This window comes from Pleurodeles waltl, chromosome 6 (assembly GCF_031143425.1).
Source record: "Pleurodeles waltl isolate 20211129_DDA chromosome 6, aPleWal1.hap1.20221129, whole genome shotgun sequence".
Classification (NCBI taxonomy): domain Eukaryota; kingdom Metazoa; phylum Chordata; class Amphibia; order Caudata; family Salamandridae; genus Pleurodeles; species Pleurodeles waltl.
This window is the reverse complement of record NC_090445.1, coordinates 817,573,775-817,587,799: the sequence shown is the minus strand read 5'-3', so window position 1 is coordinate 817,587,799 and position 14,025 is coordinate 817,573,775. Positions and strand designations below refer to the sequence as shown.

The following is a 14,025-nucleotide window of genomic DNA, read 5'->3' as shown; positions in this document are numbered from 1 at the left end:
TTTCCCTTAAATTATGGTCTCTTTCTCTCTCTCTCTCTCTCTCTCTATCTCTCACACATACACTCACCCCTTCTCTCCGTCTCTCGCCCTCTCTCCCCCCGATGGAAAATTGCATAGGGAAAATGTGTTTTGACCCCCCTCCCTTTTCTCAGTCCCTGCTTGGTTGATCACCCCGAAAGTTTCAAGGAATAAGCTGAGGTGGATGAACTTTAAAAAATAAAAGTTTTGTGAAGACGTGTTAAACGCCTACAAAGTTATTAGTGAAGCAAAAAAATGCTCTTCTAATTTAAACTCTAATCAAACTGTATCTGCACAGTGGCACCTCCTACTGTCATATGAAAATATCGATATATGTATATATTTATATATATACTTATATTAAAGATAGGACCTTGTTACAATAGAGCATAGATTTTTTGTTTTACTAATAACTTTGTTGCCATATGACAAATCTTCACAAAACGTTTAGAAAAAAAAAATCAGCCCTATCAGCTCGTTAAAATTAGGGAAATTTAAATGGTGCTACAGCCAAAATGGCTGAACCTGAATTACACCAAATTTTGCAGAAAGCTACAGCTTTACCAAAAAGAAGTGTACTTACGTGATTTGGTGTAAATCTGTTCAGCATTTTTGGAGAAGTTAAAGTTCAGAATTTATAGATAGATATTAAAGCCTTCTGATTGACTGAAGGGGCTTTTTCAGAGCGAGCACTCTGATTGGCTCGCAGCAACATGAGACTATATTGTTGGGGAAGTCATTAAAGGACTCGGGCATTTGGTTCCCTGTTGTTGGAAATTGGGTTGTTGGTTGACAGAGGTGTGAGCCTTGGCCAAACAACAGCCACAATCTTTTGAAGGGTGAACCATAAAAAGTCGCTAAATTACCCTGTGCTAAACCCTGGGTAGCTTGGCATAGAAAGCAATCAGGCCTAACTTAGAGGCAATGTGTAAAGCATTTATGTTGCACCCAAACAGAAATAAAGTAAAAGCAAAGCACAAGAAAAATCCCAAACAAGCTTAGAAAAAATAGATACATTTAAATAAATTATTTGACATCAAGTGACAAAAATCCAATCAGTAGAACCGAAGTTATGAATTTTTAAAGTTTTTAGTAAAAACTGTTGCCTAAAAGTTCAGAGTGCTAACTATGGATATCTAGTCATGCAAGACCGAGGCAAAGTTGAAAAATATGGCCAACCGCAATGGAGCACGGTTTGTACACAAGAAGTGGGTTGGGCCCAGTCAGCCATTACCTTCGGACTTAGAAGAACTTCTGAGAAAAAATTACTGAGAAGGTAAAGTTCAGCTGCTCAAAGTTGCAGGAGGTGTCCAAAGAGAGCACATTGTCATTGGATAGCCTTAGTTTGAAGCCGCAGTGAAGATTTCTACATTCAGACTTAGGGCCTGATTTAGATCTAGGCAGAGAGAAAATCTCCAGTGGGACAAAGTCAAGGGCTGTAGCAAAAGACAGTTTCATGAAGGCGGATACCCCTTTGGTGAAGGACCGCTCTGAAGGATTTGCTGCTTTGGAGAATAAGGTTGCAGGATAAGCCACAAAGTCTGTCCGACCGGTGATGCACCTCGAGTGGACAGGCGAGCAGATTGGTCCTGGTTTCCTTCTGGTTCTTTGAGCACATTTTAGCCAAAACATTTTCACTTTTAGATTTTTTGCTATCTGTGCACCTTTAGCACCAGATCAAAGCGTCTAGGAGTGGAATGGCACCACTTGGAGGGTCAGGCCTCACCCAGGCTGGGTCTATGTGCGGGTTCAAGCTTTTTGTGTCCTTGTGGTTCTGAACAGTAGGACAAAAACTCGCCCTTTTGAGTCACTCAAGCAGTCCTAGGACAGATTAAGATCCAGTCCTTGTTCTCAGGCAGAATAGCAGCAGGGCAAGAGGGCAGCAGGGCATCTGTCCTTCCGAGCAGCAGTCCAGCAGAGTGGCAGTCCTTTCAGCAGCACAGGTCTAGAAATTTACTGAAGAGCTGGTGTCCGAGGTCCCTTTTTCATATCCTGGTGCCCTGGTTCTGAAAGGTGGGAGAGGTTTCTAGGTAGTGATTTTGAAGTGCATGGGATTTTGTGCATCCCATGTCCTGCCTCCATGCTGGCTGCAGTGAAAATGTGAAGTTGTTAGTCCCTGTGTGTGATGGGGCTATGGGCAGAAACATGCCAACTTTCTAAAAGTGGCATTTTTGAAATTGTGATTAAAAAATCTGACTTTACTATTAAAAAGGGGTTTTCACCACAATTCCAAAGACACCAAACATGAGATAGCTACTTGCTCCCATTTAGAAATTACAGCTTATTAAATATAATAAGGCATCTCCAATGTTATCCTATTGGAGGGGGTAGGACTCACAATAGTTAAAAAACTAACCTGGGAATTTTTCATCACCAGGGTATGTAAAACTTAGAAGTACATGTCCAACCTTTTAACTACACAGCACCGTGCACTTTGGGCTACATAAGGTGGCCTATATGTAAAATAGGTGTAAGGCCTGGGAAAAGGGTTTTAATGGCAAGTCAACACAGCAGTTTAAAGATGATTTCAGGCTGCAGCGGCAGACTTGGGACACGTTTTAAGGTGCTACTTAAGTGGGTAGCAAAAATAAGTGCTGCAGGCCTACTGGCAGCATTTAATTTACTGGCCCTGTGTACATGGGGTACCACTCTACAAGGGACTTATAAGTAAATTACATTTTCCAGTTGGGTACAATCCAATGCAACCATGTGTTATGGGAGTGAGCAAAAGCACTTTAGCACTTGTTAACAGTGATGAAGTGTACAAAGTCCTAAGGCTAACAAAAAGATGTGCTTCAAAAATTAAGGTGGTGAGGCAAAGGGTTTGGGGGAAGACCACCGTAAGGCTGAGAAAGTCTAACACCTGTCCTAAAATGTTTTTTGAAAAATGACTTAAGGGCTCAGAGTAGGGCTACCCTGACCAGCTAGCCCTAGTGGGTAAGTCCCAGAGGGAGCCAAGCCCAAAAATTGAAAAATAAGTTTGGTTCGGTCACCACAATCAAGTGGAAAAAGGAGTTCCAAAAAAATATGTGGGTTAGTGTCTGTGGGGGTTGGTTGCCCATGGAGTGGTGGGTGCAGGGGCTGGCGTCATGCGGAACCCTGTGCCCACTCCCTGCCGTTCACTGCCAAAGTGTCAGTGTCAGAAATGTCAGGGGTGGCTGAACCTTTTATTTTTATTTTTTTGGAAGCAGTGGTAGTGGTGGTGTAGAGTGTTGATGAGGACATTTCTTTCTGGGCTTTGTCAGAAGTACGTTTGCAGAGTGTCAAGGTGGCTCTTTCTCTGCAGCTACAACCGCTGAGCTCAGTCAGAGCATTGATACCTGGCCAAAAACAGACATAGATAGTGCTTGCTATGGCCTCTGATCAATCAATCAATCAAATATTTACAGAGCGGAGCAAATCACCTGTGAGGGTCTCGAGGCGCTGGAGCTGAATGCTGCTGCATGAAGGAATGATCATTTGAACATCCAGGTCTTTAGTTCTCTTCTGAATAGCTGGAGTGACAAAGCAGTCCTGAGGTGCAGGGGGAGGTTGTTCCAAAACTTTGCTGCCAGGTGTGAGAAGGAGCGTCCTCCGCCGTTGGCTCAACGGATCCATGGGGTGTCTGCAAGGGAGAGGGAAGCTGATCGAGGTGTCTGGTCTGTTTGTGGAAGGTCATGTGTTTGTTGATGTATGCTGGTCCTTCATTGTGCAGGGCCTTGTAAGCTTGGATCAGCGTGTGATGTGCTTGCAAAGTATTTCACAGGTATTAAAATGGTTGTCTCTGCAGACTCTGTAATGAATCCAGTTAAGGGATTGTGGCCATTTTGTGTGTTTGGCTCAGGTGCATTCTCAGTATGTCTGTGTTTCTGGAGGAACGGCAGAGGGTGTGTTGTGCCTTAAAAACAGGACCTGCACTGCTGAGTTTACTGGCTTGTGAATAATGACTGCTTTGTCTACAGCATTAGAGGCTGACCCATTGAACAGTGAAGCAGGAAGTGATGGATGCCACAAAATGCAGGCAGGTACCTGGCAAGTGCTCTTTTACCATAGACACAGGTCCCCACATATGGCAGAAGGTGGAAGAAGGCTCCATGTTGCTGGTAGATAACAAATTTGTTCCAGCGGCCATACTGTTCCTAAGATGCTCAATATTACAGTATCCATCACTCTGATACAACAGCGGGCCTCCCTCTATACCATGGTCCAGGCCCTTTTCTCCTCTTGGGGGACACTGGCAACAAGCATTTTCTTTGCAGAGGATGGTAGGCATCTTACACATTCTGTGAAAACACAAGAGTGCTACATGTAATGCAGGACATAATGAAGTGTTTGCTTCTCTCATTATGATGGTTCTCTGGACTGTAGTGAAAACCTAATTGGCGAGTTGCGAAATGGCTCTCTGGTTGCTTCTTCATGGATTCCTTCCTTCAGCCATGGGCTCAGCAATACCAGACTACTTTGTGCGCAATCTCTAATGCAGAATACAAAAAGAAAAAATGTAAATGTCTGTGACATTCCCGATTGACCCAAACCATTGTGAACACTGCAGAACAAGCAATGTTTAATGTAGGGGTGGACGGAACTTGTAGAGTTTCACTTCGCTGAATTCTGTGGAGTTACATGTAAACTTTGACAGAGTTACGTTAATGGGCAGAAATCAGCACTTAGCGCTGCTTGTGCTGATTATTAGCCCTCGGAGCTCATTCTGTGCTGAAAAATCAGTGTGAATAGCACCATGAGGCATGCCAGAGGGCGCTGCTGTCAAGTTGATTTTGCTTCCGCTTGAGTAGATTTTCTACTTGAGCATCCGCTTTCTCACTGCAAACGGTTGTGACTGCCCATTACCGTTCATGTTGAGAAAATATCGCTGGGTGCTCTCCAACCACCTGATAATCACACTAGGGAATGCCAATTCATGCTTGTCAACTTACCATTGGTAAGCCACGTGCCACAAAACTGTCTGCAGCCGTTGACAGAATTCTGCCAACTCTGCTGATTGAGCAAAATGTATCGCCCTTTTCTAGTTTAAAGTATGCTGACCCAAGCAAGTCAATGGCTGAAGGGAGCTGACTCAAAGGTCCTCTCTGTACATTGTTGGTGTATTAATTATTGTGTTAACAAAAGCCCTGGGCAAGCAGGGAAAGCTGTCTGTAACTAGACCTAAAAAGAAAATGGTAATCAATTGTTGGGACTAAAAAATATGACTTCTACCTTTGCCTACTACTGAATGTTGCAAGAAGTATGGACTGGCTAGAAATATGTTTTTCTAATAAAGTCAAGAGCCATTTTGTTTTTTCCACATCAGGCATTGCCCATTATTTATCACATTTTCACAATATATTGGGCATATTTTAAACCCTTTCTCTCATAATATTTCACCTCAAGAAATTTGTAAAAGGAAATAAAAAAACATCAGCTTGTAAAACCAATAAATCAACTAATAAAACAACTAAAACAAAACTTCCTATTCACAAATACGATTTGAAAATGGGCCAAAACAATTGATTTGCGTTGGTTGGCACCATAGTCCTCGAACTTTTGTGACATAAAAAACATATAGTATGATGCCCAGCCTTATTTGTACGTTCGATAATAAGACATTTTAATACTATTCTATATTAATTTTGCTCTTAACTCCCCTTGCCTCTCATACGTATTAAATTGGGGGTCCTCTAGTAAAAGTGCTGGTAATGGCTGATGGTGGTAATACCATTTATTTAAGCCATTACTGCGATATATAGCTATTTTTCAGGGAAGATAAATCACAGTAGTGCATATAACTCCAGTATATTCTGCATTTTCACAAGTATGTCTATTGGCAGCCTCTAGCCGGTGAAAACGTTACAGATATTTAGTGTGAGGACACATGGTTTTACAGGCACTATTACCCTGTGGTGTACCATGTCTGATGACCCAATCAACAGACGTTTTACCTCTCAGGCTGGTATGATCTTAGTATCTGAGAAGGACTATGGATGTCGCTGGGCTGTCTTATGTGTTGTTTAGGAAAACTGAGTTAATGATTTGCATTTTTGGCATCCCTCAGGGAGTAAATTTACTATTTTAATGGTTTAGGTTTACTCTGAGTCATGCACTAGCTTTGAAACTTGATATACTCGAATGTTGAGGTAACAGTAAACCTAAGTCCTAAAATTATGAGACCCAAACAGGATTACAGAAAGAAGATGATGTGCAAAAAAGCCTGAATCCGTTTTACTTTTGAAAGTCCTGATGAAAATTTGTGTTTGTGAACTAAAATATGTTGTTTTTTTGGGTTTAGCGCCAATGATTTGGTGAAAGCCAAAGAAGAACTCACCAAAGAACGAGATCAGCTTTTGGCAGAGGTAGTGCAGTTGCGCCACAATCTGGTTGAAGCATCAAGCCGACAACAGGAAGTAGAGACAGCAAAAGAAGAAGCTGATCAAATAATTTCCCAGGTGTGTCATTTTATGTGAATGCCAGGAATAGGTCATTGTTTATCCATTTAAAAGGTGGACCTTACCTTTGTTGTGGTATTTTGGGGGCTATGTAATTAATTTCCTACGAATGAAATGGTCTACCTAGTCTCTCATGCAGGACCTGGCTTAACCTTCTGGACTATGTCCCTTGTTGGTTTGAAATTGTATTTCAGGAATTCACAAGTCACTTTCAGAAACTCATCCTGAATAATTGAGATAGACAGCCATGTTGAAGGGATTCTCTTCAAAGTGGGAAGAGTGGGCAGTTGCAGTTTGAGATTACTTTTTCTTCGCAATCATGCAGGCATTAAAAACAAAACTAACCCCTGTTATCATTCAAAGATCACACTGTCCCCTTAGTGCATTTAAAGGATTTTCTCACCAGAAATATTATTTGTTGCAGCAATACTGCCAAGCAAAGTAATATAAATATTATCAACCTGTAAGGTAGTGCCTCTTCACACATAGTTTTATAGTTTACGACAGATCTCTCCAGATACATGCATATACACCTTCCAGGTTGCCTTGAACCTGCATGTGTTTTACAGAAAAAAGCAAAAAAAGGTTTCATACTTTTGCATTTTGACTGTTTTATATTCCGAACTTGTGAATACCCTGCCACCTAATGAAGGGACCCTCATAATTCTTCTATGGCTGATAATCTATTTTACATTCTGGCACTGTGCATGGAGGTTGGCATCCTATGTGCCACACCCCCATCTGTCGATGTATGCACAACTAAGTCTGTTCTCTGTTTTTCCACCAAACGGTGTGGAAAAGAACCGTCATCTTTTACCTTGAGATAACTTTAATAGTTTAATCAGCCAGGCAGGTCACCACTTCTTCAATGAGACCATGATGGGCTGTGTTTGAGATGCTGCGGGTACTACAAGTGCCCTACAATGTCAGTGTCTTACAATGTATCATTTCAGGCTCCAAAAATATTCTCTGAAGCTTCATCTGTCAGAACACTGAACTAATTAAAAGACAATAAGCCTATGCCTTTCCACTCATTTCTTGATATAACCTTGTGATGGTGGACACATGCTCTGAATCTTTTGAAGGGATGGCCTTTTCACCTCCTGCACTTGCAGTTCATGGACACTACTGATGGAGCATTTATATGCTCATGTCATGAGGCAGCCAATCTTTTTCCCTGCAAGAGGATTAACTATGAAGTTAGGTAACAATATGTCAACAATAATTCACAGTATTTGGCCACAGAACGAAAACCCATACTGGAAATAAAGTTTAAGAATTTTATTACAAATTAACACTTTACACTCAAGTTAATGTAAACAAATCCCAAAAGCATACTGTAAAGATAGAGAATAGCAAATGGGTAACCAAATCTTCTGCAGAACTGTAGATGATTTAGAATAAGACAAACAAAAAATTCTACCACAGCAATCCAAAATATCAAAAGCAGGATTTGGTACATGGAAAACAATCGCTGATCAGTTCTTTTACACATTAGGGCAAGTTAAAATCATCTAACTAAGATGAACCATGGACAAATAAGAGAAATCTACTAGAAGTCTAAACTGTTTGCAAAAAGAAAATCTACCTAGAAAAATATAAGGACAAAAGGGGAGGAACAAAAATAGGGCAAAAATGAATGGAAAGAAAAGAGAAAGGTGTCAGCATTTTAGATGCTCGGTCAAGAGTCTTCTTAAAGAGTTAAGTGTAAGCCTAAAAGCCACACTGAAGCATAGGAGACAAAGGGGAAAATCAGAGCTCTGTACCTCTCAAGTCCAGGGAAAGTCTGCCTACAACCAATCAGTGAAAGCCCTAGTTAACACCACAAATCCAATAAGGTAACACCCTCCTGATCATCCCATCACAAGCTCTTTTGTATTCTCCTGTCCCATTGGGGAATTTGCAACACCAACTCCTTTTCTCATAGCAGTCCTGAGAACATTGTTGTCCTTGGTCCTCTGAACATCTTTTGCAACATGTATGAATACGGGACAGTCATCTCAACCTTGATCCTTCTATGTTCTGCCTTCAAGGTTTTTCTCTCACACTCTCTATTACTAAAACAAAAGCCATCTGTTTCCAAACTAACAATTCATGTGAATGCACTTCCAATGAAATGACACATTAGCAAAAAAATGAAGTCCAGTTACTGTGCTTTGTTAAAGAAATTCAGGCCTAGTTAAGTCAACTTTAAACGTTAAACAGCAATGCACATTTAATTTCACGTTATACTGTACACATATTTCTACATTTGTGTGAATGCCACCTACGTAGATTCAATTTGGATTTCAAGCTACAGTTAAATTAAATGCAGACTTTTACTAATACCTGAGCTTCGATGTGACTGGGAAGTACATTTCAACATTAAAGTGTAAAACATTAGTGCTCATACTACATAAATTGTTATAGTTTCAAACGCAAATACATTTACATAACATGAGGATGGTTATGTAAATACATTCAATAGTGACATTTCATTTAATAAGGTTCAGCCACACAATATTCATTTTTTCTTAGCACTACAGTGAATGCACTTCTTTATTGCCATTGAGTGTACCACTTTCCGTTAGTCAAATGTTAAAACTCACAATATATTGTTGTTATGAATACATATGTCATGATTCTGATGTCAGGGGTTTGCAGCACAATCTACTCTTCTCCACTATCAACGTGTGATCCAAAGGTCCTTTTGAAAATTCAAAAGAGTCACCCTAGTGTCACTTATCTTAGCAAGCTTTTTTTTTAGATGTTCTCAATCTGAGTCAGTGGATCCCCATACTCCTTCCTTTGAAAAAAGATGACCTCCTTTCATTGGAGGTAGAGGTAGTGACCCACTCCTACCTACTACTGGTCAGATTGAGCACATCACTCATGTGGATTTAACCTTTGCATCTGTAGAACTTTCCTCTGAGAATTAGGAGGTCCTGATAGCTGACTGAAAGGCCTTCACCAAGCAAAGAACAAATTCCAAAAGTAAATGTTTCACATACCTGTTCATGGTCAACTGTCATGTCTTTCGCACATCACATATCTCACATGTGGTGCTGATGGACCTCTGCAACAGTTATCTCTTGGCCATTGTAGTCTATCAGAAGAGAACTAACGAGTTATTCTCTATCTGCCAATAAAGTCGTATAAAAATGCCTAATAGGCCTAATGTATATGTTTCCTCCAGGTAGACATTCCACTGGCTCCTTGAACTCAAATCTGGTCTTGGCCAGGTTCATCCAAAAATAGTTTGAGCCGTTGGCATAAAATTACTTAAGTGCTCCAATGCTGAAGGCTTTCTTTGTGGCTATAACATTGTCAGGTGCATAGGTTCACAGCATTCCCTTTGCTTGGTTTTTATGGTTTTAATTGGACCAGGTGGTTCTGAAGACTCACCTTTGTTCTGAAGGTACTGTCAGAGTTCCTTTTTAACTACAAAATAATTCTGACAGTTTTTACCTATTCTCATACCTCAATGGAGGAAGATCAATCTTATAATCTAGATTTCAGGTACACCCTGTCCGCATTATGTATTGGGCACACCTTTACACGAGTGCGGTGGGCACAACCTTTAACAGTCACCTGATTATAACGAATATGCTGCCCTCAGGGCTGTCTTGGGGCAGTGCATTCAGTGAAATATGGATGAGTGTTTTAATCAGCCACTGTGCAGGCAGCACCCGCCTGCGCTTTAATGATACAGAGATCCTTCTGTAGTCGGGTGCAGTTGGTGACTGCATTTGCCTGCTGGGGGATGTCTGGAGTGTCCATGGGACCCCCTTTGTCCCTTTCAGAAGGCTGCGCTCAGGGAGCACACTGACAGTGCGCCACCTTATTTGTAATGGACTGTCAGTGCGCCTCCTGATGGCTTCTTTGCCTTTGTGTCTGCATCTGTAATGCAGCATGGGTGCAGGAGGCAAAGAGGTTCCCTCATTTGCATGGGGCCAGGCCCCCGTGCAAAGGAGGGTATGCCCTCTAGAGATAGCGGTGGCGCTACTTGTCCACCAGAATTATCAACATTACAGAAGGGGCTGCACAAGTGTATGCACAAAAGGCCTTTGTGCCCCAAGGCACTTTGTGTAATATGGCCTTGGTGCACTCTACCCAAGAGCTATATGTGACTATTTGAGTGATTATGGCTGGACAAGAAGGTGCTTAGGCAGCATGGCTTAAATAATGTCATATGTGGTGCTACAGCTTGCTTGGGGCTCAATCTCCATCTAGTATCCTGGCTCAATCCTCCAGGAATAATGTGGTGTTGGTGGCTTTCTCCCTGCCCTACTTGTCAGAAACATATGCTGGATGATTGTCCTTCCCACCCACCTCGGTGCCTCTCTTCCTGTTTGGAGAGCAGAGGAAATTCCCTTTCTTGGTGACCGAGAAACACCGTCTGTGTGAGTGAGGACACTGTGACCAACTGCGTCATCTATGACCCCAAATCTGTTGAACCTCAGTATTGATCAGTTTAACTTAGATATGCACACATTGGCTTTTCCAGGGGAGAGTCCGAAAAGTACAGTCTAAATGACTAAACTACCTCTCAGATGTATCTTTTTAGGTATTCACAAACATTTTAGTGACATTTCCATGCTTCTCTGCTCTGAAAAAGTTACACTTAAACAAGGCTGGCAAAATGGTAGAGCGGTTGTAGGCAAGTGCACACATTTAGGTCCCTGTGAAGTGGAAGTGGAAGTGGAAGTGTAGGACGGGACAACATCGACTGTAAAAATGTTTTCTAAGAATAAAAAAGAAATTCAAAAGTTAATTTAGTATTTCACTTTTTCCGGCCCAAACAGGGTACTCGCTACAAACAGATTTAGCAAAAAAACAGGTGTATACCAGTTATGCAAATCATTGATTAACCTCACATATACTTGGACGTTTTGCGAAGAGTGAGCTTTCGTAAATCTGTACAATTTGTAGCCAGATGCCTACTCATCACAGGATTTACTATTTTGACTCTGGCTCCAGTCAAGGGGGTTGAAACTACAACTCATGTTTTCCCATATCGGGTGTGAGAGTTCTAGCCAGATCTGACGTCTCACACAGAGGGAAGTTTACATCTTTAAAGGTGACTTCCAAATGCATGGACATCATCCTACCTGTCCCATTCTTAAAGTCGAAATGGACTCCTTTGTTACAGCAGTTGTCGTTTTGCTCTTGTAGGCTACATTGAATGTCATCTTCCGTCTGTCGGGATAAGCAGCTGTGGAAATATACAGATATTAAACCACAAACTGCTTTATCAGCCATAAAAGTTATCCGTGGGTATAATCAAACACGTTTAAAAAATGTCTGGGTAGAATATATGAAAACAAAATGCACTGCAGTGTGCAGAAACATAGAAACGTTTCCCTTGTTAGTTCTTCCTCCTCAGGCACCCACATACATTACATGTGGACATGCAGCTTTTAAATTAGAAATATGTGTGTTGAAGCTGTTTACTAATACTTGGTGCAAATGCGCTCATACCTACCTTTTAATTCTGCCTGGAATGGCGGGCACTACCTTTTTATAAAGTATTGCTGGGGAGGTTGGGTTGTAAAGGGCCATTGTATTATTTTCTTTTTCAAGACTCATCACAACGGTTTCGGTCATATTTTCCTTACCAGAGCGTTAAAGGTTTTGGTTTCATCTTCACTTGAGGATGCTTCATGTTTCGAATGGATGAATCCAGATGGCCCTAAAAGGGTTGAATACAGAGCAAGCCTTTGGTTAAATAGTGCCCCTTATGTACTCAAATACTGCACCCCCCCCCTCCCGATTACAACCTCTAAACCCCTCTTGGCAAATAGCTCTTTATGTCATCCAAAGGCAGTTTAATATTCAGCTGATGCTTATAAGAAGTGGAAATTACTTGAAATGTAGCTCTGTGTATCTAGTGTATTTTGTTTCAAAGAGCACAGCGTGCACTCTCATATTTTTTTAAAGCTCGGGTTTCCTCTCAATCAATGTATGGATTAAGCACTTTGGGTAGGGGGCATTCCTTAATAAACATTGACAGCCCCAGAAAAGATTATTTTACCACTTTGAAAAGCTTTGCTTGGACGAGTATGAAGATGAAATGTGTATAAATGGTGCAAGATTTTGTTTAAATATGAAGAGGGATATTTAACTTTTGTAGTTTCAAACGCGGAAACAGGTGATTGAACTGCATTGCCTGACCTTGTGTTATCTAAACAGAAAATACTAAACATTTCAAGTGTTTCTTTCCATAGGTATAAAACCTTGAAGCATACGCACATGCTGTCAGCACAGTTCACATTATTATTTTGTACAGCCTTATTAAACAGAACTACTCTTTGGTGGTGTACAACAGATAACATATTTTATCACATTCCTGTGTGGCCCTCAATGTATAAAGGTGGCTCTCTTGGATCCCACTTAATTTGGTGAATTTTCATGGCTGTTTCTTCCTCTTCAGCATCTCTCCTCCCCATCTTTAGTTCCACCTTGACCGTCTGGTCATGTGAACACACCTCACTCTAGGTCAGATATCTCTCACTGTTTACCCTATATTTTTTACATTTTCCTGGGCAGCCCCTGTGCCTATAGATTCCTATAGATTTGTTTCTCTGTGAACATATATTAGTCCAAGTCAAGAAGCCATTTTCTACAAGTGGGGATCCTCCTCCAACTCCATAATCTGGCGATCATTCATCTAGCCACCACTAGTCCTGTGTCACAGGCCAACGTTTACTATTTTGGGGGTGATTGTTTGCATCATATAACTAGAAACATAATTCCTAATAACATAATTCTGGTGTCCTACTCGGTTTGCACCTGTTTTGCTCCAATTTTACGCCAGTATTTAGAGATTTTGGGGTATTCAAACCAAGTGTGGAAATAGGTTCCTCATTGGCCAGACTCCCTCAAACATATGTCTTCTGCATATACCCAAATGCTTTGGGTAGGACTGTTCTTTGATCGCCACTTCTCTAGACTTCCAGTTGGCCTTCTCCCATTCTTCACCGTCTTGTGGATCCAAGTCCTTTTCCCACTTTGCCTATACTGGTGTTATCTTTTCTGGTGAGTTATTCATAAATTGGATATATATCCCATAGTTGCTTTTTATCCCTGACTACGTCATGTCGTTATTTCACATATTTAAAGAACTGTGAGTCATGTAAGCTGTATCCTCTTTAAAATCATTATATTATTTCATTACTGCGGCCATCAAATATCCAACACTTTGCAGATTCATATTGTGTCTTATTTCCAAAAAACCCTGAATAATCCCAGCTCCCTAAGTGCTGAATTATCCCAGAGTTGAGTTTCTCTAGTGATGATTCAGTCCATTTTCTGTATGGGCGTTTTTCAGGTGTTTTACCTTTTGTGTGGGCACCAGCAATGTGCGGGGTAGTTCTTTACCATATATAATAACTTGGTGGCTCCTAATTCTGAGTATTCTGTAACCTAAACGCAAAGCTGGTTCACACATGGAAAAAATATCATGAAAAAATCCAGTCATTAAATATAATCTTTTGGATGGCCTGGTATTATTTCCAAATATCCGGCAGTCCTATAGCTCTTACATATATCCCTTACAGTTTTGTTAAGAAAGTCTATGGGAATGACCAGACCCATAGCAATGTCCTTA

At 41.0% G+C, this 14,025-nt stretch overlaps 1 protein-coding gene across 1 annotated transcript in view; it reads left to right on the top strand.

Moving 5' to 3' along the window:
- CFAP58 (cilia and flagella associated protein 58) overlaps nt 1-14,025 on the top strand; it is a 371,939-nt gene that overhangs the window by 80,857 nt on the left and 277,057 nt on the right. Inside the window, exon 4 of the mRNA XM_069239433.1 lies at nt 6,281-6,437. Within this exon, the coding sequence (XP_069095534.1) occupies nt 6,281-6,437 (157 nt within the window). The remainder of the gene's footprint in view (nt 1-6,280; nt 6,438-14,025) is intronic.